At 43.7% G+C, this 25,965-nt stretch overlaps 1 protein-coding gene across 1 annotated transcript in view; it reads left to right on the forward strand.

Moving 5' to 3' along the window:
* trappc9 (trafficking protein particle complex subunit 9) overlaps positions 1-25,965 on the forward strand; it is a 247,302-nt gene that overhangs the window by 60,170 nt on the left and 161,167 nt on the right. Inside the window, exon 16 of the mRNA XM_084455432.1 lies at positions 16,591-16,743. Within this exon, the coding sequence (XP_084311558.1) occupies positions 16,591-16,743 (153 nt within the window). The remainder of the gene's footprint in view (positions 1-16,590; positions 16,744-25,965) is intronic.

A 25,965-nucleotide genomic window follows, 5' to 3' on the forward strand; every position in this document is an offset into this window, starting at 1 on the left:
GTATGTGGTTACAGATTTTTAAAAGGTACAATTTTAGAAGGAAACTCTTTAGCCGCGTCATGTCTTGACTCCAAAACCACAATCTTTATATCAGTGTTGGAACATTCTCTCTCAGTCTACCTTTTCTCATATATTTGTAACATTCATAGCTCGGTGATGATTGATTTTGTTTTTCTGGTTTTGGCTACTGTAGCCTTGTGAGACCATCCTGATTTTGTGAGCTTATGTTCTGTTTCTCGCACAGATCAGTGGCCAAGCTCAACATAAATCCGTTAAAATGTACTAGGACCAATCAGCCTCCTATGAGTCAGCTATGGCCATGGTTTAGGTGTGACAAGAAGTGATATATGGTTTGTTGATCTGATTGGTTGGTTAGCTGTGATAGACAGACAGATGGTTCATCCAATCACCTGCCAAGTACTTTTGAAATTGCCTGCCCTTTTCCAAGCGGTTTCCAACTAAGGCTTCCCAGATGTTTGTGCGAAACAAACCATCTAGCACGTCAGGTTAGGAGAGGCAGATTTTGAAATTGGATTCTAGAGGAGATTGTCCTTTTCCTTGTATTGCTTGATGATTATGAAATCCTTACTTCATTTTCCTTATATTGCGTCTTCACAGGTCTCCATAACGATGTCTTGTTTTGTTTTCTTGGAACCAGAAGCTGGAATTTGTGAGTGCAGTTTGTTTCATAGGATGCCTAAACACTTGAGCCGTGATGGACCTTGAAACCATCTATTCACATAATCTGCTTAATAAATTCTGTAGACCTTAACTGAAAAACACCTTCTCTTCCTGTCTTATTTTAAACCAGGAGAAGCCCAGGAGAAATAAGCTTTGTTTTGCCAGATCAGTAAAGATGATTGGCCTGGGCAGATAATAGAATGGATGTGATGTTTACAGAGTGGCCCCAGGGTCCCGTGTCTAATTGAGCAAAGGCCCTTAGTGTATATCCAGGCCAGGATTTGATTGTGATGGGCTTGGGCCTGGAAGGTCAGTGGTGACTGGGTTCTACTAACGTTATTGATGAATGGTTAATCCACTCCTATTTTCATTTTAGAACCGCGCACGCACACGCGCACACACACACACACACACACACACACACACACACACACACACACACACACACACACACACACACACACACACACAGACACACACACACACACAGACACCGTGGGGCTCACTGATGCTGAATATTACTTTCTACCTTTTCCTAAGGTCGACTATCCAGTCTGGTTCATTATGAGGAGAAAGGCACCAAAACCAATTAAAGTCACCTCAGTAGAGTTAGGAAGCCATCTAATAACAGATTGGTTTCTCTCTAGGTGTACCGACTGACCTTTATCTTCCTTATGCATTTTATATTCATGGAGGTCCGTCATTTCCGTATTTTGAAGTACTGTAGCTGAATTCTAGACATGCTAGGCAGTTAGCTAGGGGCACTGTATTGTATATCTAGTGAGTTCGATGTTCATTAGGTTTAACAGCCTATTTCACTTGAGATCACACAACAATTTCACATAGATCAAACACACATACAGAATTGAGTGGTGTAGAAAAACATACAGTTGGCTCAATTTATCGAAGTAACGTCAACTCCTATGTTTGGATACTAAAGATGCATAGTGAGTGGCTGGGTTGCTTAGTGACTAGCCAGCACAGTTGAAGTCCTCCTCTTTCCCTCAGGATTGAGTGTTCTCGGTTTAAGGGCGGTGTGTGCACTGCAGTCTGGAGCATACATGTTGATTTCATGTGATGTGACTGAAGAGTAGCTTGCATAGGTGGGAGTTGGAGGAGGGATGTTGTCCTTTGGCAGCCAGTTTTCCACCCTGCATGGGCTGTGCACCCTTTTGGTGTGTCAGCTCTGTCAGATGAATGCATATATAGATTCTCTTCAGGTATAAGTCACTGAGGCATAGCGAGCTGCTGCCATGGCGGTGGAAGTACAGACCTTATCAAAAAAGGAGTCGATCCAGGCACTCAGTACAGTGATCGGCAGGGAAATAATTATAGCTTATTATTAAAAAACCTTTAATGTGACTGGCTTACATGATTAAACATGTCATAGGACAACAGGGACCATAGGAGGGCAGACAAGAAAAAAGAGACAAATGCAGACCTTACTTCTGAGGGTCATCTGCATAGTTTAGGATTGGGACAAGAGGTACAGTATTTTAGTCATCGGCAAAGCATTTTTAAACTTTAATGTTATCTCCATATCAATATCAATATCCACGATTGTTTCATACAGTATGTCCACTGGAATCTGCTTGCTACAGTAGCTTTACACGATGCCCTGGACAGCTGCGAACAGAGGGGAGTGGCTTTTGAAAACCTCCCCTCATCTCGACACCCCCGAGTTCCCAGCGTCTGTGGAGGCTCACACTGTAATTACTAGCAGAAATTGGCATGCACTTCTTTCTGCTCCGCACCCATACAGCAACAGCAACAACCAACAGTTCAGCCAAAAACACAAAGGTTGCCTCAGAGGGGGAGCACAGCGTGGTGTTCTGCATGATATTATCAGCCATGCTAATTGCACAGCATTGCAATGGATCGCACAACAAAAACCTTGCGAGAGCCCAGCTCTGCATGGCATCTACTGTATTATTATTTACACTGTTACATTAAAACCATACCACATAATACCATAATTTAATTCTAATGAATACATCCTTTGTTAACCACATTACAGAGTCTAATTCATATTCAGGAAGCATTCTCCTCAAAAGGAATGCTCATAATGTGGGTCTCTTACATGCTAGGTTCTGGTATAGGCTAGGCTTTGGTTTTTGATCTGCATTCCCTGAAATGATTATGTACGTGTTTCTCTCCTGTTCGCTTACCTGGCATGGTAGAACTCCTCCTCATTGTAGAAGCCATTTCACTGTTTTATTATTATTAGTTGTTTGGTTTATTGTCTTTGATTATGCATTTGATTATCCTTATCAGTAGTTATTGTTTTCTATATGTTGTGTATTATTTTGAGGCACTAGGGGGCACATCTCACATAGGTAGTCTGGTTATCCGTATATAGGTAGGCTGGTAATTGGGCTAGGGCAGGGGTGGCCAACCAGTCAGAGGCTAAGAGCCACAAAAATTACTGTGGTACCACCCAGAGCCACACCATATATACCAGCGTTTCTCAACCTTTTTTTCAGTCACCGCACCCTTCATAAGTACTTAAAATCCCAAGGCACCCCAGTCTAAAATAAGAAGAAAAACATTATTGTCCATTAAATATACATTTAAAGTTAATTTATTTAAAATTAATACATACAAGATATTTTCTAACATAATATATTTTGGACTGGGCTGGGTTAGGCTGGACTGGGCTGGGTTAGGCTGAACTGGGCTGGGTTAGGCTGGGCTGGACTGGGCTGGGTTAGGCTGGGCTGGACTGGGTTAGGCTGGACTGGGTTGGGCTGGACTGGACTGGGTTGGGCTGGACTGGGCTCGAGATGAGGCTTTGAAATGTCCCAATGATGTCTGGCATATCAGACAGAATGGCTACCATTACGTTCTATGAAGAAAAAATTACTCTCCCCACTCGGGTAAAAAATGTCCTGTGTTCGTCTTCATATTTTCTTTTAGCTGCGCATTTCTTTCCAGCCATTCTTTTGTTGTGTACAGTAGCCTAGGCTACGTTAGCTTTTGTCGTAAAAGAGAATGACCCACGCAAAGCAAATTATTTTGTTTACAATAGGTGCGTTTACATGACAAATATTTTTCAATCTGGTTGATTTCAAGCTGATTTCAGCTTCAGCGTATACATGGGATACAAAGTAAACTGGTTGGATGTTTACATGCGACAACGAAACAAATGTTTCGAACGCGCACGCAGCCGTGAGTGATTGCGTTACGATGGTTACAAACAGCTGACTACGGAACTGTCGAGCGTGCCTTGATTAGTCAAGTCTTGAGCATGCGCAGAATGAACGCAGAACGCAGCATCAATCCGTTTCAAGGTAGTATACATGACGGACCAAACGGTTTCGAAAAGGTTTAAACTACCTCCTTGAAAGCGATTGGGATTTCAATTGGGTTGGGGCATTTCAGTCGGATTGAGGTGTTTATATGACATATTTTCAATCGGTTTGGTCTTCCAAACCTATTTGAAACCGATTCAAACTGTCCATGTAAACCAGGGGTGTCAAACATACGGCCCGCGGGCCAAAACCGGCCCGCCAGATGGTTCAAACCGGCCCACGAGACGACGTCCAAAATTAATAAAAAGGAACAGATATTCCAAATTTGTCCAGCAGAGGTCGCACTGACATAACGAGAGATCCGGAAATAAACAGCACGTGACAGCAACGCGCCCAGAATCATCTGGCAATCTTGCCTTATCGTTATTAAGCTCTTGTTGTCAAAATTACCCACGGTTGCACCGTCATTACCAAAATGTCTGTCAAAACGGAGAAAAGTTGACACAGAGTGCAGAGTTTTCCAAGAAAAATGGACTGATTCTTATTTATTCACAGAAGTGAAAGGGAAACCTGTGTGCTTGGTGTGTAATCAGCAAGTTTCAGTGCTCAAGGAATATAATATTCGACGCCACTATGAGACTCATCATGGTGAAAAATACAACCATTTGCGAGGACAACTGAGAATAGAGAAGATAAATGAATTGTTAGTGGGTCTGAAGAAACAGCAGTCTGTTTTTACCCGTAGCCGAGAGGTCAGTGATGCAGCGGTGAAAGCTAGCTACCTTATTGCTAACGAGTTAATGTTAGGATCCAAGCCATTTTCTGAGGGCGAGTTCGTGAAAACATGCATGCTGAAGGCTGCAGAAATCGTGTGCCCTGAAAAGCGACAGGCCTTTGCCAACATTAGCCTAACGAGGAAAACTGTCGCAGATAGAATTTCAGATCTCTCGGCAGACTTGGACAGCCAAATTAATCACAAAGTCAAGTCATTTGTTGCATTTTCGGTTGCAATTGATGAGAGCACTCTGAAGAATACAGTTCTGTTAAAAATAACATTTACTGTGGTAATGTAATATTTAAAGACCATGAACATTGTGCAGTATAATATCAGTCAGCAGCTTCAGCACAAAATAGTTTGGTCTGGTGTAACTCTATTGCTCATGCACTGCTATCACTTTTATGGGTTTTTGAAATGTACAAATTTAATACATTTACAAGGCAGGGTGATAACGTTCTTCATAGCTCCCACTTTAGTTTGTGCATAGTGTGGTGAGTCAGTTCAGGTGGTCAGATGTGAAAATGTATCTACTGTACATTAAAATAAACAAGTTGTTTTAATCAAAGTGAAATGCCATTTTTTCAGTTCCATAGGCCTATCTGTGAATAAATGTTTTGTGCCTTTGTAGATCCACTGTGATCTGTGAGTTATAATGCACATATATAGGCTAAATGATAAATTAAGGCATAATATTGAAATATTGAAAAACAAAGGTAAAGATTTGGAGTTGACGTTATTTCTAGGTTATTTTGCTATTATTTTACTGGCCCGGCCCACTTGAGATCAGATTGGGCTCTATGTGGCCCCTGAAGCAAAATGAGTTTGACACCCCTGATGTAAACGCACCTAATAATTTTGTTACCAAGGTGATTTGCTACCTATATGATTGGTTTGAAGTGGTTCTCACGCGACTTCCTCACTAGCGAAACGAATCATGATTTTATGACAAATCTGCAATAAACTAAAATGGGCGGGAAGAAATGCACAGCGAAACTAGAGAGAGAGAAACGTTCTTATGGAATGAATGAATTTATTTTTTAATGAAAGGATGGAAGAGCCGCAAGCCAACTTTTTTTGGGAATGGATGGAGGAGCCGCACATTGACGGGCAAAGAGCCGCATGCGGCTCGCGAGCCGCGGGTTGGCCACCCCTGGGCTAGGGTGTGCACCTGGTGGACAGACAGTTTTTACCACAGTCAGTCATAGTCAGTCATAGCTGAAGGGACATGGATTTGCTTGCCTGATCTCACGGAATAAACTACCAAAAACGCAAGAATCCGTGTGGACAGTGGAACTTCTTTGCCTGCATGCGTAAGATCATGTTCATCATCAGGTGCATCAAGTGTTGGCGTTGCCATTTGTTAAATGAATGCCAATACATTAAGTAACCAGGCCAGGTCCAGCCTGGCTTATGTGCGAGTCTGGCTTGTTTCTGTTCAGGACTGGTAGGACGGAAGCTAGTCATGCCACTGAAATAGCTTTGAATTGGATTGAAATTACATGAAATAATATGTGATAAAGATGGGTCTTGTCACCTGGACACATCAGATCCAATGCTTCCAATGCTAATCCAGCACAATAAGAGCGGGATAGCTAGTTAGCTCATGAGCTCACAACAACTAGCAGCAGCTTCCATAACATTAATGGTAGCGGTCAGTGACTAAAGCAGTTACACTGATGATTCCTGTAAGGTTAGCTATTTTGCTGCAATTGGTTCAACTTCTATTTCTGGACAAAGGTAAGGGATAAAAAGATTGGAGTGAAAGGATGAATGTGTGGAGGTTTGAGGTATAGTCCCATGAAGTCATCCTCACCGGGGCCTTGAACCCCTGTCTCCTGGGTGGGAGTCCTATGCTCTCATCACTACTTGTGCAGCGGAGATTGGCGGGTTGGTTTTGATGTCCTTCTTCCAGTCCCTAGTGTGGGTTGGGGTTAGAATAAGGGTTGGGGTTGGGACAGGATCTGACCTATAAGGCAAGGGGTAAAGGTTGGGGTATAGTCACATAAAGTCATCCCCACTGGGGCCTTGAACCCCCGTCTCCCGGGTGGGAGTCCTATGCTTTCACCGCTACTCTACTTGTGCAGTGGTGATTGGCAGGTTGATTTTGGTGTCCTTCTTTATTTTGGTGTGCTGGGACTACTGCCTCTTGTGGTGCCAACAGAGAAATGCAGGTCATAAAATAAAGAACATTAATCGAGATATAAAAGATAGTCTCATTTCAGTCTCAATGATAATGAGGATGACCTATCAGCCGTTATGTTCTATTCAGAATAGTAGTAGCTTCGGTTTCGATTGAGCCATCATGCATATGATCTTTACACGCCTTTCCCCACTTGCTCCAGCACGCATGCGCACATGCCAGCGCGCAGACTGGCTATTCTCCGGCTCACATTCTCTGCGCTACGATCGGATTGTTGCTGACGAATGACGACGACAATATTCTCGGCACCAACAACGATCGTAGCGCAGAGAATGTGAGCCGGAGAATAGCCAGTCTGCGCGCTGGCCTGTGCGCATGCGTGCTGGAGCAAGTGGGGAAAGGCGTGTAAAGATCATATTACAGAGGCTAAAGACCCCGTATTTGAAACCACAAGAATGCCTCGCGTTGAGGAATCTCAACTGTCGATTCATCCAATCTGATTGATGAAAACAACCGTTTAGCGGCCGAAAATAGATTTTGAGAAACTGCATTCTCGGTGCCCCGATCACCGTCATTACATGGATATACTGGCTCGCGCTGGATTTTAAATTTCTTCTACAGGCCTCCGAACTACACCAAAGTGATCTCGGTGAGTCAAACTTCTTATAATATGTCGTAAATAAGGTCCAGGTTGTCAAAAACGAGCATTGCCCTTTAACCACTGTGCCACCAAGAATCTGGAAAGTGCGATGTCATAGTGGTTTTATTTTGGTGTTCTGGGACCACTGCCTCTTGTGGTGGTAACATAGAAATGCAGGTCAACAATGGGGCATTTTGCAGGTCAACAACGGGGCGGAGGGACAAACCGGCATTCGCTCTCTTTGGTGTGGGCTGCGCCTCGCACAAAAACCGTGTCCTGGGAACATAAAGACTTCAGAAACAAGGAACTTTTTTGTGCACGGAAATTCGATCAATTGGATTATCTACTGGATTAATCTGGATGTAACGGTTCTCCTGGACGCTTTCTTGGACATTCAAAGCCCAGCCAAAGCCAGCGCTGCACGGACGCAACAAAGAAACAACAAGGAGAGTGGTAATGTGCGAACATTGACTGTAAAGCTGTATTGGAAAATGGCAAAACTATTGGAGTTGATAGTCATGTTTGTCACTGCACGCATTTGTTGTTTGGTGGTGCTTATGTGTGGCTCTGTAGGCCTGGGAGTTTGAATTTTGCCACGTTGATTATCCACTGTGGCTGGCCTCTAATTGTGAGACCTGCGTTGGCACGCGTGTCCAATGTGCGCTGTTTTCATCTTGCAGGTAGAAAATATTGATTGACAACTATTGGAGTTGATTGCTGGTCATGTTGTCACTGCGCGTGTTTTGGTGATTTTTCTTATGCTGTGTTCAGACCGGGTGCGGCGGGCCGCCCAGTTCGCCTGAATCTCGCCGCTGGATCCAGCGACACAACTGAAGGGTTTGCCGCGCGGTGGTTCGCATGATTCACGCCGCCCGGATCGCCTGATTCGCGCCGCCCACCGCCCAGTTCGCGCAAATTGTATTGACTTTCTATGTTAACTCGCCGCACGGCCGGAAAAATTTGCGCCTGGTGTGAACACAGCATTAGGACTCTATTGGGGAGACCTGCTTTGGTGTGTAGTTTCAGACCAAATGTGCGCTCTTCATTGTGCGAGGGCTTATTGTGTGGTCATATGAAATGTCAACAGCATGAGTGCCTATGTGCTGACGCTAATTTATAAGTTGCATTATTTATTTTTTACGTGTTAAAGGGGAACTACACAATGTCTGAGGTCACTAAGTCAAAATATGAAAGTGCTCCAGAGCCTGAAAAAAGGAGTTACAATTTACTCCAAAAGTTATGGCTATGTATAGTGAAAAGTGTCAGACAACAAGGCAATCAAAATGCAAACAAGCAGCTGCTTCAATTGAAAAACTCAAGCTTATGGATTCCAATAAAAATGTCACTGAAGTGCAATCTGAGTTACCAATTATGATCAAGTGCTTTAATGAAGCCAAAGAAAAGCATGATTCCTTAATGAACTTACCCCTGCCTGAAGATGAAGCTGCTAAACAAAGTCAATGGTTTGAAACAAAAACAGCACTGTACTGGTTTTGCAGAAGATGTAAAAGTATGGCTCTGATTCTGGACAACCATATGTAAGCACAGAGGATGGAGAACCAGTCACAGATGACGTCAAACCAGATGACAGTGCTTCTAATGTCTCATGCTCAAGACTAAGTCAGAGTTTTGTCTCCAAATCACAAGTCTCTACAACATCTTCATGTGCAGAGCGCATCAAAGCTGAAGCTGAGAAGGCAGCTCTCATGGAACGTATCGCTGCTTTAAAGAAAATGCATCAATTGGAAACAGAAGAGGAACAATTGAAGAGACGATTGATTGAAACCTTTATTTATACTCAGGTGAGCTCTGAGGTGAGGCCACCTCATTTGCAGAGCTGCTGAGTGTACAACAACATAGAACAACAAAACAATGTACAGTGCACTTAGTTAAAAACAGTTACAGCATGTATCATAAAGAAATTAAACCAGGCATTTAAATTCCGTAAGGGAAGGAAGAACTTCCAACTTTAACTTGGACTGAATGTCATTCCAGGACTTTGGGGCTGCATAAGTAAATGCTGTCCTGCCAAGTCCTGTACTAGTCCGTGGAACTTTAAGTGTGATCCAGTCCCTAGAATGTGTTTGATGGGCTGGAGCATTCCTGTCCAACAGGGCAGCTATATACGGTGGCTGTTTGCCGGTCAACGCCTTGAAAATGTACAAGAGCCAATGATAGTCTCACCTAGCTGCCAGGGATGGCCAACTAACCTTACTGTAAAGGATACAATGGTGTCTGTCATACCCATCCCCAGTAATAAATCTAAGTGCAGAGTGGTACACAGAGTCCAATGGTTTCAGGGTGGAAGCTGAAGTGTGACGATAAATGACATCTCCATAATCAAGAACAGATAAAAATATTGACTCAACAACTTTTTTTCTGACAGAATTGAGGGAATCTTGAGCAAGAGGAACAATTGAAGAGACAAGATGAAACATTTAGGAGACAAAAGGAACAACTAGCATTGAATGCTACCATCTCTGTCTCCAATGCCAAACTCATTGTTTTTGAGGACAATTAATCACGGCATGGAGTGTCAAATGGAATGAACTCTTATGTTGTAAAGGCCCAAGCTCACACCACAAATAGGCTTAATCCTGAGGCTACTGCCTATAATCCTGAAAAGGTGGACTATAACATGGAAAGGGATTATTGCTCTATAGCCCCCCCCCCACTGGTCGTTCGTTCAAAGGAAAGGACAAAGATAGGAACTTCACAATCAGAAAGGACCAATGCCATGATTCAAGCTCAGTCAAAAGGAAATGACACTCAGATGATGCCCATGGTTCAAGCCAAATCACAAGGAAATTCTGTGGGGCATGGTCATGCAAAGACAAAATGACATTACAACTTTAATGGTGCTCTACTGCAAGAGGGAGGGACATGGAATTTCAATCCTCCTGCGGCCTCTCACCATGGTGGGGTGTGGGAACGCCTTATACGCATGGTGAGAAAAGAGATTCTGTAATGCATCAACAGATCCTTGATAATGAAGGTTTGCAAACAGTCCTCTGTGAGGTAAATCTTGAATAGCAGACCCGTCACCACCATTTCAGACCAGCCAAACGATCTTGAGGCCCTCACTCCTAACCACATCCTTCTGTTGAAAGGAAAGCCAGTGTTACCTCCTGGACTGTTCGATAAAAATGATCTCTACGTCAGAAGGAGGTGGAAGCAGGCGCAGTATATCGCTGACCTGGACACAATGGATTTCTGAATATCTGCCTTTGATGCAAGAGAGGCAAATCTGGTCTTGTGTTAAATAGCTTCTTTTGAAATGTTTTTTTTTTATTTTTTTATTTTTTTATTGTGTGCACAATTACAACATTGCACAATTAGGGGCCGGAGTGTAGAATCCATTTCACTGTTTTATTATTATTAGTTTGGTTTATTGTCTTTGATTATGCATTTGGTTATCCTTATCAGTAGTTATTGTTTTCTATATGTTGTGTATTATTTTGGGGCACTAGGGGGCACATCTCACATAGATAGTCTGGTTATCCGTATATAAGTAGGCTGGTAATTGGGCTAGGGTGTGCACCTGGTGGACAGACGGTTTTTACTAGTCAGTCATAGTCAGTCAGTTGTTTGCCTGATCTCGTGGAATAAACTACCAAAAACGCAAGAATCCGCGTGGACAGTGAAACTTCTTTGCCTGCATGCGTAAGATCATGTTCTAAGGGTGCATCAAGTGTTTGCGTTGCCATTTGTTAAATGAATGCCAATACACTCATCATGGTCGCTGGCCGTGTTTAGCAATCGATCTGAAATGTATTGTCAGCAAGGACCTTTCGGAGGATCGTGTATGAATTATGTGTACTTTTCTACAGTATATTCATCACAATGTACCTCTAGTCGTCCATGATTGAATGGCTTTTTCCATGATTGAATGGCTTTTTCACAGATGAGTGTCTTTTATTTCCAGATACAGTAGTTGAGGAATGTTATGGAGAAGGTTTCTTTTTAGTCAGAGCCGTAACATATAGATGATAGTGAGCTTCACCAAGAAAGGCGGATAGTAAATTATTGTCCAGGCTGGTTGATTTAACAGAAGGGACATGTCCTCTGCTCCAGGCCTAATCCATATGCAGGTCTGAGTTAATTTAACAGAAGGGGTCATGTTCCAGGCCCCAGCCAGCCACGGTCTTATCCTGCCCTGACCCTGCACAGTGCACCCTCCCCTCCAATCATCCGTAGGTCGTCTTGGCAACTCTATATTGTGTGAGCCTCTCCAGCCCCCTGTGTTTGTCCTGGCTCCCAGCACGGCCTGGCCCTCAGCGTTCACCAGGAGACATGGATGAATAAAAGATGTGAGTCTCACAATAGGGGAGACATCTGTGCTAAGCAAACAACATTATTCTTCCTGGTAGTGTACGTTCACAACCAACCCCTATGTGAGAGAGGCACTGGGTGTGGGAGGATACAAGTGCCATTGGAGCGTCGCGGAGGAGCTGTAGTTCCACCTTCAGTCAACAGAGGGCAGTAGTGTGTATCGCCCCAACTGCTTAATCTACTCGATAATTATGAGTGAATGGCCAGAGGAACAATTTGCAACCAGCTCCATTTGATACAATAATACATCTGGCTTGTGGATCAATTATTTAGACTCTCAACAGGAGTTTATGAGAAATAAGGTCTATCAGACCAGGTAGGTATACGAGTGGCTTGAATATTGGTTCAAGGTTCGGCTTTATTTGTCTCCCTAAGGAGAAATTTGTCATCAAGTCAAAAAGGCTAAAAGCTGCAGTACAAGAATACAAAAGACAACATACAATATACAAAAAAAACAGTACATGTGACATAAACTGACTGAGGTAGTTACAGGTAGTTAGTCATTCGTCTCGGTGCAACAACACAGTGCAAGTGCAGTACAGTGGAATACTATAAATACACAACCCAGTACAATGCAGTAAACAAAAGCAAATATCTACAGTACATAAGATGATACCACTACCCACCACCTTATACACTTATATCAGTGCAGCCCGTTATGTCTGACCCCCGAGGGGAGCTCATTCATCAACTTAATTGATAGAGGAACAAACGAGTGCTTATATCTATTAAGCTTACACATGGGGACCCTGTCTCCTATCTGAGTTCAGCAGCTCATACTCAGAGTTCAACACATGAGATGGATCAGACTGAATCTTGTTGGCCTGCCGAATTGTGGACTGTTCAAATATGTTTTTTTTGGGGGGACACACACAGATTGACAGCTTCTTCTGATAAAGCCAAGGCCTTTTCCCTCCTCTCAGAGTGAGAGAAATGTACATCTGGAGTGTCTTGCTTGGTTTCTGATGTGTGACACTGCTGCTTACATGACATGATTGATTCTGTCAACCTTAACAGAAGGCAGATCACTGACCGATTCATCAGGGAGTGATATGCCCTTTTTTTTTCTTCTCATCAAAGCTGTTTTTGGGGTTTGCTGACTTCTATGCATTACAGGAGGAAGGGAAAGGTGCAATTTTTTTTTTAACCTGGCGAGTTATGAAAGACGAATTTCTACCAGATGTGCGATTTGAATTGTGGAGGTGCAGCATGAATCTTCTCATTGTCGTCAGACATGTTTGCTGCTTCTTCTGACTAGTGTTGTCACAATACCAAAATTATAAATTTGATACGGTACCTGCTAAAAGTATCTCGATCCTGATACTGAAACGATACCATGGCAAAAACCTAAAACATCAGGAAAAGTAGGAATGGAATAAATACCTGTCAGGTGTTGACAGGTAACCAGTGTAGTGATTGTAAGACTGATGTGATGTGTGCCCTCCGTCTAGTCTTAGTGAGGACTCGTGCTGCAGCATTCTGTATCATTTGTAGTTTAGAGATTGCTTTCTTTGGTAGGCCAGACAGTAGAGCATTGCAGGAGTGCAGCCTGCTTGTGATGAAAGTATGCATTAGTCTTGCAGTCAGCCTGAGAGAGAAACGGTTGCACCTTGGAAATGTCTCTTAAGTGGTAAAAAGATGTCTTGGTAATTAAAGAATATTAATCTTGATGTGGGTTTTGAAATTAAGATGAGTCAAGTATGACACCTAGGTTTTTTAGCCTGGCATTTGGTGTCAATTCCCAGTGTTTAAATGTTCAGATAGTTTCTCTATTTCAGCTTTTTCACCAATGATCAGTAATTCTGTGTTGTCTTGGTTTAGTTGGAGGAAATTATGTGACAACCATACATTTATATCCGTAATACACTTAACAAGGCAGTCAATTGAGCTGTAATTACTGGATGTTACAGAAATATAGAGTTGGGTATCATCTGCATAGCTATGGTACCAAATGTTGTGCCTCCTGATGACACTGCCAAGGGGCAGCATGTACAGGCTGAAGAGTAGAGATCCTAGGATAGATCCTTGAGGCACACCATACTGTAGGTCATATGAAACTTTTCTGAGCTGTGGTCACCGAGGGCAACAAAGAAATCACGACCAGTTAGATAGGTCCTAAACCAATTTAGGACTGAAACAGAGAGGCCAACCCACTTCTCAAGTCTTTTGATGAGGATTGCATGATCTACAGTATCAAAGGCTGCACTCAGGTCCAGGAGGACCGAGAACAGAGAGCTCTTTGGAGTCAGCATTAGGAGTGCAGGCCAATTTCAATGGTAGAGGACAAGGGCTTAATGGAGGCATTTAAAATGTCTTCCTCTGAAGCAACTTACAAGCCACCTTCAAGAGGCACTGTAGTTACAAAAATCCACCAACTGTATGACATGGAAAAGACGACGAGAAGGGAATTACCGGGCCTAATACATTGCTCTGACTGGGGATCACTGGACAGCGGTCAGTAATCACAATCACAAAGCCACAATAATGTAATGTATTTGAATTGAAATATCTTCATTTGGGGACTTTTGTCAGCAAAAAAATTTGATTTATTGTGATTAATTAATTACAGATCATGCAATTAATTAATTAATGAATTCAAACCTTTATTTAAACTCGAAAGGACACTGAGGTGCATTTACAGCATCACCGAGTGAACAGTGCACACATCAAATAAGCATCACATCACACATCAAATAAAACAATTACAACTCGAATCACCAAAGACAGAGATCATGTTTTTAAACTCTGATTGAAGGGAGAACCTCCATCTTCAACCGAGTCTGAATGTCATTCCAAGACTTTGGAGCAGCATACCAGAACGCTGTCCTGCCACGCTCTGTATGAGCTCGAGGGACCTTAAAAACAAGCCAGTTACTGGAACGAGTCTGATAGGAAGGAACGTTCCAGTCCAGTAGGGCGGCAATATAAGGGGGAAGTCTACCGATAACTGCCTATACAGATACCAGTGATGGTCACGCCGAGCTGCTAGGGATGACCAACCAACTTTACTATACAGAATACAATGATGTGTGTCATAAAAATATTGATTCAATAACCCTTTTTCTACAGAACCGAGGGAAGTTAGATCGATTCGATTTTTATCATTTGACAGCCCTACAAATAATTAATGATATAACAATTATTTGGAATCAGTTTATAAAAATGCAAATTGTTAACTCACTTGATTGCTATTTGTGTATTAGGGAAGTCTGGTCTAGTGGTATGAGGATTGGATCCTTACCCACAATTTTTATCCTTGGTTTTGCAGAAACCTGGAGATATGCCGACGGGTGTTATCTTGAAGGTACTAAGAATCACTATGAATTATACAAATGTGTGAAGTGGGTGTTGGTCAACGAAGAGTCACTGTGTACCTCCGTGTGCAGTACGGTTCACAAGGGCATAGCACAGACTCTAATTACACATCTCTAAAATTGGGTTTTATGACACCAGAAGTGCCATACAAATTTGTGGGATTTTGGTGCTTTGGGATATTCTATATGTAAGCTTTTTAAAATGCTGTATTTTACTTGATTTCTTATCTTTATCGTCTTTTTATTGTGTTTTATCTTCCATCTTATTTTCCAAGATTTTTGTTCATTTTATGTCATGTTCATGTTCATATTTTTATGTGCACTCTACAAATTCTCTGTTGTAAAGCACTTTGAGCTGCATTTATTTGTATGAAAGGTGCTATACAAATAGTTTTATTATTATTATTATTATTATTGATTAAAATTATATTTGTTTAATGTATGCATATAATGAGATGCTATGATAATTACTTTTATTGGATGCCCTAGACAGCTATTGGTGGAATTCAATTTTACTCACCTGCTAGGTGATTATTGAAACATATATACTCATACTATATAGTGTTACCTCTGCCTTTGTTCTTATGCCCTGATTAAGATATATTGACATTGAAGTGTTGTCATTCTGCACCTTCTAGTCCTGAGAAGCACCGGCTAGCATGCTACAGCTTGATGCGCCGCGAGATCCCTTTACTCTAGACACACGCCTGTTAAAGCCAGAGACCCTGTGTATATTTTTAAACCTCTGTACATTTTAAGTTTTATTTATAACACATAAGCCTTTTATTTAATGTATATATAACCATTACTGTCTTATTGTGCTTCTTTCTTCCTGTGGTGAAGTCCTTTGTGTACCATCCGCCGAGCCATATTCCTCATATGTGAAAATGTACTTGACAAATGTCCCTGCAGCTGGGTCATCCGTCTCAGAGTTGTAAATGAAGTCTAGGCCCCTTCCCAAAGTGTGTTTTTGTACAGTCTAAATTAATCTATGTCAGACTGGTGTTTTGTGTACGCACTACACAGCAGAGCAAATTATATCAGTAGGATGAACCTACTGTATGTAATGATGTCCTGAAATCATGAAAATATTTGTTGTCCTTTTGGCCCTTTCACTGCACATCCGTACTTGACGAGTTTCAACAGGCATGGGTTTCATTTTGTGAACAGTTCAGTTTGAGAAAACACCAAGATTTCTTACTCAATGTTTGTTGTGTTGTTATTGAGGTGAAATAAGTGTTTGCTGATTCCCACAGCACCCTGTCAATAATAGTTTTAGACCTCAGTACGGCACCTTCCTTGCCTCTCTCTTTGGGTAAGGATTTGCTCCTCAGAGAGATGTTTCCTGGGAGTTATAGTGTGCTCTTCTTCATTTTCTCTCCCTCTGTCTGTCTGTATGTTTGTCTCCTCTCTGCATTAGTTTATTGTCTGTCTTCTGACTTTTGTCTTTGTAGAGAAGCTGTTCGGAGAGTTCCTTAGCTGGGACCTGGAGGAGCCTCTGTCTCACCTGCCTCTGAAGCCTGGCCAGTCACTGACACTCAGTGTCAACATCAAAGTCAAACTGGACTTCTCTGGCCAAGAAAACCTGCTCCAGGACCTCAATGATGGTGAGTGTGTCAGTCACAACACACCATCACTACAACCCCAAGGCAAACTTTCTACATTTATATGTCAGAAACAATACATAACTATTGATGCAATGTGATTAAGTTCTTCTCAGATTCTCCTGGCTGTAGAGTCCTATTTATCTGATCTAACTCTAAGGAGCTGGCCTCCATCACCCAGCGGCCCTCTATGGCCTTAACAATTAAAATGGACAGTAACTAATGAGGCAGGGGAACAATAATAAACTCAACTTTACTATAACCAAAATAATAAACACAACAACACAATAATATCCTATCTAAATTATAAGCTATGGTATGAGGTTGGTAGGAGCTCTTTGTTTGTAGGGGAGGAGTCAGAATGCAGGGGTGATGACAGATAATGATAATTGATGTCTCGTGCGCTGTTGTACTTGATGTAGACTGGAGCTACAGTATAGATCCGCAATGTCCTCTGGAATGTCTGAAGGTCTTTTTTGTTACTTTTGCTGCACGGTAAACCCTGGAGGACAGTCCAAATGAATGTCTCTATTGTTGGTTTACCTTCTTCTTCGTGCGGGTTAGATCTTATCCTCTCCCCCCTAGGCTCAGGGCCGAGGGCTTATCCTTTTACCACCCTGAGCCTGGGTGAGGGGTCATACAGTATATAGGGGCTATATATCCGGGCACACCTACAGGAGCCATGTCACCATTTCGTCATCAACAACTGTCAGGCCGTGCATTCCGTTGGGTGTCCGATATATCGGACAGTCCCGGATGACGTGGTCTGCGGTTTGTTCCTCAGCACCACACTCGCACGCCGCACAAGATACCAAGCCCCATCTGTGCATTGATGAGCGGAAGCGTCCAATGCCGGTCCAGAGGCGATTAAGCCTCACTGTGTTACAGGGGTCGACTAGCCTGGCTCGTAATTCTAATAACTCTACTTCACAAGACTAGTCCATACCTGTCAACATTGAGATTTGAAAATAAGGGAAATTTTCCCTTATTGTGTACAAGTGTAGTGTACAAGAAACCTAAAATCACCACTAGTCAACCACTTACAGTACAAACTACAATTAGGTGTTCAAAATCTTATAGGCCTACCTTTGTTGAAATTGAAATGCTATGAACATTCCTACATTATATAGCCTAATTGAAAACACAAAAGGGTTTATATATATATATATTAAGCACATGTATTTAAAGGTTAGGCTACATTTTCTTTCACTTAAAGGGCAATGCTCGTTTTTGACAACCTGGACCTTATTTACGACATATTATAAGAAGTTTGACTCACCGAGATCACTTTGGTGTAGTTCGGAGGCCTGTAGAAGAAATTTAAAATCCAGCGCGAGCCAGTATATCCATGTAATGACGGAGATCGGGGCAACGGGAATGCAGTTTCTCAAAATCCATTTTCGGCCGCTAAACGGTTGTTTTCATCAATCAGATTGAATGAATCGACAGTTGCGATTCCTCAACGCGAGGCATTGTTGTTGTTTTCAAATACGGGGTCTTTAGCCTCTGTAATATGATCTTTACACGCCTTTCCCCACTTGCCCCAGCACGCATGCGCACAGGCCAGCGCACAGATTGGCTATTCTCCGGCTCACATTCTCTGCGCTACGATCGTTGTTGGTGCCGAGAATATTGTCGTCGTCATTTGTCAGCAACAATCCGATCGTAGCGCAGAGAATGTGAGCCGGAGAATAGCCAGTCTGCGCGCTGGCCTGTGCGCATGCGTGCTGGGGCAAGTGGGGAAAGGCGTGTAAAGATCATATTACAGAGGCTAAAGACCCCGTATTTGAAAACAACAACAATGCCTCGCGTTGAGGAATCGCAAATTTCTTCTACAGGCCTCCGAACAACACCAAAGTGATCTCGGTGAGTCAAACTTCTTATAATATGTCGTAACTAAGGTCCAGGTTGTCAAAAACGAGCATTGCCCTTTAACATATTTACATATATTCATTTTTTTGACATTTTCACCTCTCATTACTGATCTGCCTCAGTAATGTTTCTTGTAACGAATGCTGACATTGACTGGGCATGTTTCTGGGCTTCTTGACCGCGCTTATGCTTAAAGCGGCTCAATGTAGTTTGTATGCCTCCGCCAGGCAGGGGATCTTGAGTTGGTGCAAGCAGGAAGAGAGGAACGCTCTTAACCAGGACTTCAAGGCAGGCGCGGCATGGAGCATAAGCTCCGGGCAGATAGAATCAGGCCGGGCTTTCCCTGGCTTTACATGCTGGAGGGCAGCAGCGAACTCCTCCGGTGTGAATTCACCGCCGCTAGGAGTTGTGGCCTTTCAGAGGTCACACACTTCTTTTGCCACGAGACGTGACGATTCACGGTCTTTGCCCTTGTATGTCCCACTTTTCACAAATTGTGATGCGATTTTATTTGCAAGTGACGGGGGGAGTGTCTAGACCTAACAGTGAGGTTGTTAAGGATGCTCCATGCCTTGCGGTTGGAGTGTGAGAAGTCGTTGGAGTTAATGGCGCTTGTCTCCTTCGGCTGAGTCTAGACAGCAGGGTGGAGGTAAGTCTGTCTGATTCAGATCCTGAGCGGGCCCGGAGGAAGGCACAGTAGATTTTTTCAGTGCGGGTCAAGCACGGGTCGGGCGCGGGCTGGCGCAGAAAAATGGTAATGGAAAAACAAATCAGCACATTGTGGTCCAAAGTGCCAATGGAAAGGTCTCTCCACCTCCTCCACCTCGACTCTCTTACTGTAGCTTCTACCTCTTTCTCCTCCCGCTCTCTCATTCTCTGTAAATAGTTTCTCTACTCTCTCCGTGCTCCCTCGCCTAGTTCTCCCTTGCCTTTTCCACTCCCCTTGTCCAAGCCTATTGCTTTTCACCAACATAGTCATACAGACTGCTGGTAGCCTGGAAACCAGACTTCCTCGCAACAAGTTTGCGATACAGTCTGGACTTTCAGCTGCTCATAATGATTTGAGTGGGTGGGTGTTCTTGCCTTGACAGACAAACTCATTCAGCCAATCAGCGTAACAAAACATAGATCAAACTTTTTCCAAATCCAGTCGGAAGGACGGCAAAAACGTCTTTTCCACTGAGAAACTCCGCTAGTGCATACTGTACTTGTTCTTCTTTACATGTTGTTAATTGACTCATTTTCTGCAAATACTGCACACATGGCTGTTTATTCTTCTAACTTCCTGCTTCGTTCTACTAGTGGCCTCCTGAATTTTGCGTCATCATCTACGGGAACCAATCAGGGACTGGGGGCGGAACAGCAGTTAAAATGCAGTCTCTGATTGGTGCCCCATTTTCTGGGAAAACTCAATTCGTTCTGGGCGGCAGTCCAGACTGTGTGGCAAAAACTTTTTTTTTTGCGAGGAAGTCTGGCTGCCAGGCTAGACTGCTGGTGGGCTGGTAAATTGTAATTTGGGAGCCATATGAGTGTTCTGGAGGCTAGGCCGGGCCTGCTATGCTATGCATTCACACCACTGAGAAACTGAGAGCGCAGGAAAGTGAAGTTGGAGCTCTGTGCCACACACTGCCCATACCCGTGAGGTTATTTCCTGTACGAGATACCGGTGCAACATTTTAATTAGCCAGGCAATAACCACGGCCCTGAATTGAGGAGATAAGGGGCAGGTTTCCTCAACAACGAATGGCTCTCCATTATGGTGACGTTCTGGTCCACAGTCTTTGTTGAACACAGATGTTATCTTTCTTAAATACATTATTTTGCATTAATATGGTTACTGCTGGATGTATTTTACTTTTTGTGTTTCTAATTTTAGAGGCCGTGGTGCTTGGAGCACTGGGATTACTGAGTATTACAATTTCACTAATTAAAACTAGAAATCATTCTTCCACAGGAGTTGCATTTTAATAAGCTGGTGCTTTCATTTCATAGTTAAACTGTTGGTGAACTGTTTATTACCAAACATTCATTACAACATTTACAATTTTAGATAGCAGCCTTCAGTCTTATACTGTAGCCACTGAATGCACACTAATTTTAGTATTTTGACGCACAATGCTGGAATTTTGAAACTGAATTGTCTTTCATAGTGTTTACAACAAATGATGATGCACTGTAAAGACATGTTCCTGTTTGCATCACAGTTTAATAATTTTGGAGATCAACAGTGTCCTGCATATTGGGACATTAAATAATTATTGTTTTGGCGTTGTCCGTCGTGGCGTCAGTTGTCTGACTCAATGGATGTAGGTTTTGGGGATAAGCCTTGTCATTTGTATATTACTGCCCAGTCAGTGGCGCCGATTCATGTGGTTGGCCAATCAGTGGCCAGACTATGTAAAACAACCCGCCGAAGACGATTTTAAATACTACTACTACTACTACTACTACTAATAATAATAATAATAATAATAATACATTCAACAATTAGTTGCCCAGTGTACACCGCTGGTCAGCCCTTCTTGGTGCAGATGCAGGTGTAATCGCAGGAGACATTAGATGAATTAAATTAAGATTCACACAAGAAGGCTGTTGAAACACATTGTTCGCAATGTCAAATTATTATAAATATGATACATTAAAGCAATACATTGCGATATTTGGACCTTTACAAACATGTCTGGTGATAATTCTCCAATTAGATTTACTAAAAGTAAGCTGAATCGTCCAGTCTACTCAGAAAGATAATACACTGACATTTATTACCTTTTAAAACGGTCGCCTTACAATGCATAAAATAATACAATTAACAGTTAAACAGTCGATTGTGATTGGCTTAAAGAAATACAATGTTTTTTCCCCCTATCCTTGGATGGTAATGAGTCCAGTCAGACCTTTCTCCAGTGCTGGCACAGTGTTAAGGGAGTGTGGTAGATAGGTCTGACTATGCAAGCCTATGTCGTCAGCACAGAACATCACAATTTCACCCACATCCACCCTCTAGGTCTTTACTGTACATTTCACTCCAGAAACATACAGTAGTATGGTGAGGCTGGACAGTGTGTCACACTGGAGATAATCTGCTCTTCTGGCTTCTCTGAAGACTTTTTTTCATCTTTTTATCTCTGTAGCTTCCTTGAGAGACGCTGAAGAATGGCTTTCCACAATGTTTGTTCCTTCACACGCGTGCCAGCCAGCCCCATGCTGTAATGCACGCAGCGTGTGGGACTTCAATGGATTCCTCACCTCGGAGCTGCCCATTCAGCTCGGCAATAAGCATCGCTATCTTCTCTCTTTCTTGTTCTCGCCACCTCCTGTCTCCCACCCACCCCCTCTCCCTCTCTGGCACCTCAGCCAGAGGAGATAGCAGAGCTGCGTGGTGCGTCAGAGTGCCTGTCTGATCTGTATGCAGAACCGCGGGTACATGGCGTTAACGGCAGCGCCTCCCCATACTCTAGATTAAATATACGATATGTTCAGAAGTATGGACAAAGATGAACTGCAGATGAACTGGGTTGATATCTGCTGCCTTGAAAAGGGAACTGAAGTGGGTTTCTGTCCAAAGGCTGAGATGAAAAACGAGTTGATTGAAAGTGATATCTTTGAATACGAGAGAAAGGTGGTGGTAAATTACAGTTTTTTAACAGCTCAGGCTACTCAAATTCATTCCTGCCCCCCCCCTCCCACACACACACACACTTTTCAATCACTCTGAACCACCACTTAAGTCCTCATGTCGAATTAGATTGCCATGTCTTCATAACCTTGCAATCATCCTTAAAGTCGCACTGAAATGAAAAAAGCATTCTGTCCCATTTTGGTTCACATAATTGGTCATAGTGTTCACCCATTCAACTATATACTGTATGCCAAAAAAATTACAAAATTCTACTTTTGTTGTAATCTTATATCAAAGTATATAATTTCTTTCTTCCTGGAAAACGGTAGGTCACGTGCAATGACGACATCAGGTACCTTAGATTTTAGGCCAATAATCCCACGACAACCACCCGTCAATCAACGCTATCATTCTATCGAATCTTAAATTCTTAAAACCCGTCCACTTGTCAATGTTCCAATCAAATTCCTCTAAACATATGTCCCACCCTCATAGCTTGTTTGCTTTAATATTTCTGCCATCTGGGCTCCACAAAATGTCTTAAACCCATTGAGTTCAGAGAGAAGAGGCCGATGAGAGAAGTGCTGTTCAATAGGGCTTTCAGCAGAGGACAGGCTTCATTAATTTATCCTCCAGCTCCAGTTTTTCCCTCTCCTTGAGTCCAGTCTAGGACCACAATGGCATAACTCAAGGTCTGATGTGAGTGATGTCATCACACCGATACTAATAGGCCCTGACTTACAGCAGCCTTTAAGCAATAAAGGCCTCCATTCCCCATGTGTCTAAGGGTCCCAGCCAGCCAGCCACCCAGCATCCCCTTCCCAGTAAAAGCCACCATCAAGCAGATAGCAGGGGAAGTAGACAGCCTATACACATTATCCATGAATTTTAACGTCACCCATAACAGCATAATTAAATGGGACAGGGAGATGCATTTATAAGAGCCCTCGCAATTAGAAGGGGACAGGAAGCTTCAATTAATGTTGGAAGGTCTTTGTGAGGTCGTTGCTCTGTGGCTGCCAGCATCAGCTGGCCAGTCAGCTGCTCAGCTGATGTTGTCACCCCTTCTTCTTCTTCGTGCGGGTTAGGTGTTGTGTCCTCCTCTCCTCCCCAGGCTCGTGGCCGAGGGGCTATCCTTTTACCACCCCGAGCCTGGGTGAGGGGTCACCCGGGCTTTATATCCCGGTGCACATCCAGGAGCCATGTCACCGTTTCGTCATCCAAAACCGTCAGGCCATGCATTCCGTTCGGTATGTCGGACAGTCCTGGATGACATGGTCTGCGGTTTGTTCCTCCACACAAACCGCGCCACACTCGCACGCCGCACAGGATACCAAGCCCAGTGCATCGATGAGCGTCCGACGCCGGTCCGTAGGCGATTAAGCCTCACCCACGCCGGTCTGGGTAAGTCCATCCCGGGAGGGGAAGGACCGGCGGCCGGGATAAAATCACGGAGTCTGGAGGTGTCTGCATCCCACTCCGCACACCAGATGGGGTCCGCCCATCCTGCCTCGCTGATGTTAAGATCTCTGCATTGCTGCAGGAGATCCCATGCAGCAGGCACAAAAGGGTGTCTCGACTTGAGACGCTGGGGAGGCTCCGCTGTTGCAGTGAGTCTGTCGTGGAGCAGGTGGTTAGGCTCCACGGCCCGGCAGGTGAGACGTGCTGTGGTTCCTGTGCGGCGGAGGCCAGAAGGCTGGATGCCTGCGAGGATGGGAAGGTTGTCCACAGGAGGTAGACGCAGGCATCCTGTTACAATGCGCGAGGCTTAGTTGATAGGCGGGTCGATGAGGCGGGTGTGAGCGCTGCGACACCAGACTGGTGCGCAATATTCACTGGTCGAGTAGACCAGGGCTAGGGCTGCCGTACGCAGCACCGGCACCCCAGCCTGATCGGACCAGTTGCCTCATCAATGCCACGCAAGCTGTTAACTTCTTGCGCAGTGACTCGAGATGTCGGTAGAACGTGAGCGACCTGTCCAATGTCAGGCCGAAATAGGTTGGTTCGGCGCTGTATGGCAGGAGTGTTCCTTCGGTGTGCACTTGGAGCTCACGTTTGGCTTCCTTGTTAAGGAAATGGAGTTCAATCTCCATTTCTGGAGGTATGCCGCTAGTGTCTGCATGTCCTGGCTCAGTGTCTCCTCCACGGCCTGCCAGTCTCCAGCTGAGTAAACCAGTGCAAGGTCGTCTGCATAGGCATACTTCCTGGAGACTGTGGTCGGCATGTCGTAGGTGTAGATGTTATAAAGGAGGGGGGCCGGGACTGATCCCTGGGGGACGCCATTCTTAAGGCGTCGCAACCTGCTTCGCTGTCTTTTGGACAATATCCATGATCAAGCTGACGATGTGCCTTTCCGGCCGCAGGCGGAGCAGCTTGCAGGTGAGGCCGCAATGCCATACGGTATCGTAGGCAGCCGTCAGGTCTATAAAGACATCTCCGGCCTTCTTTTTAGCCGAAAAGCTGTCCTCGATGTCTTGAGTCATCAAAGTGACTTGATCTACGGTCGATCTCCCACGTCGGAACCCGGCCTGCTCCTGTGGGAGCAGCGGTCGATGATTGGTTCGACGCAGGCATAGATGAGACGCTCGAGGATCTTGAAGGGGATACATAACAGAGAGATGGGGCGGTAACTCTTGGGGTCCCCTTCAGGCTTGTTCGTCTTAGGGATCGTGACAATTAAGGCTCTTCTTCAGATTTTGGGGATCTTGAGTTGGCGCAAGCAGGAAGAGAGGAACGCTCTTAACATGGACTTCAAGGCAGGTGCGGCATGGAGTATAAGCTCCGGCAGATAGAATCAGGCCCTGGACCTTTCCCTGGTTTTACATGCTGGAGGGCAGCAGCGAACTCCTCAGGTGTGAATTCACCGCCGCTAGGAGTTGTGGCCTTCCAGAGGTCAGACACTTCTTTTGCCACGAGACGTGACGATTCGCGGTCTGTGCCCTCGTATGTCCCACTTTTCGCAAATTGTGATGCGATTTTGTTTGCAGAGATGGGGCAGTGACGTCATAGACGCACACAGTAAGGCATTTCTTATTATAGGTGTATTTCTCTACACTGAGGTGTAATGAAATGAGTGCACCTTAACTTAGGCAAATATCTTAACAATATTTATAAAACATGTTCCAAAAAAATGCATTTCCTACAGAAAATGTATGATTGCTGAACAGCTGAAAAGAAATTGCAAAAGCATTGCTTAGTCAAAAAAAAAAGATTTATCTTGAATGCAATTGTGCCATTTAGTCCACAACACATAGCCTAGCTAATGTTATCTACATAGTTAACATATCTGCCATCAGAAGACAGACTAAACTGTGGTTACATTACTTATGTAGCTACTGTACTGTAGCTACGGCAATAGAAAATATTTTCATTTCTTCATCTCTCACTCCCAGTCAGAAATGGTCCACTAGCTGCAATGCTAATTTTCGCTATGTTAAATTCCATTGACTTCAATAAATAAATAAAAAGTTAGCAATCTAAAAGTCTGCTATTTTTTTTGCTCTTTGGGTCTTTCAGGACCCCCTTCCAAGGCAATGGTAGGGGAAACACTGATGTTTAAAAAAAAAAAAAAAAAAAGCAGATTATACAGAGGATTAACATGGTTGTCAAAACTTTTGGAAAATGTAGAACAGACACCTTCATACTTTCACATTCATATGAGCTTTTAAACTATCTGACTTCCACTGTCTCAGTGCAGCTAACGTTTGTTTTGTCTGCAGTTAGCTAGCTAGTAG

The sequence above is a fragment of the Borostomias antarcticus genome (genome assembly GCF_949987555.1).
Source record: "Borostomias antarcticus genome assembly, chromosome: 21".
NCBI classification, from domain to species: domain Eukaryota; kingdom Metazoa; phylum Chordata; class Actinopteri; order Stomiiformes; family Stomiidae; genus Borostomias; species Borostomias antarcticus.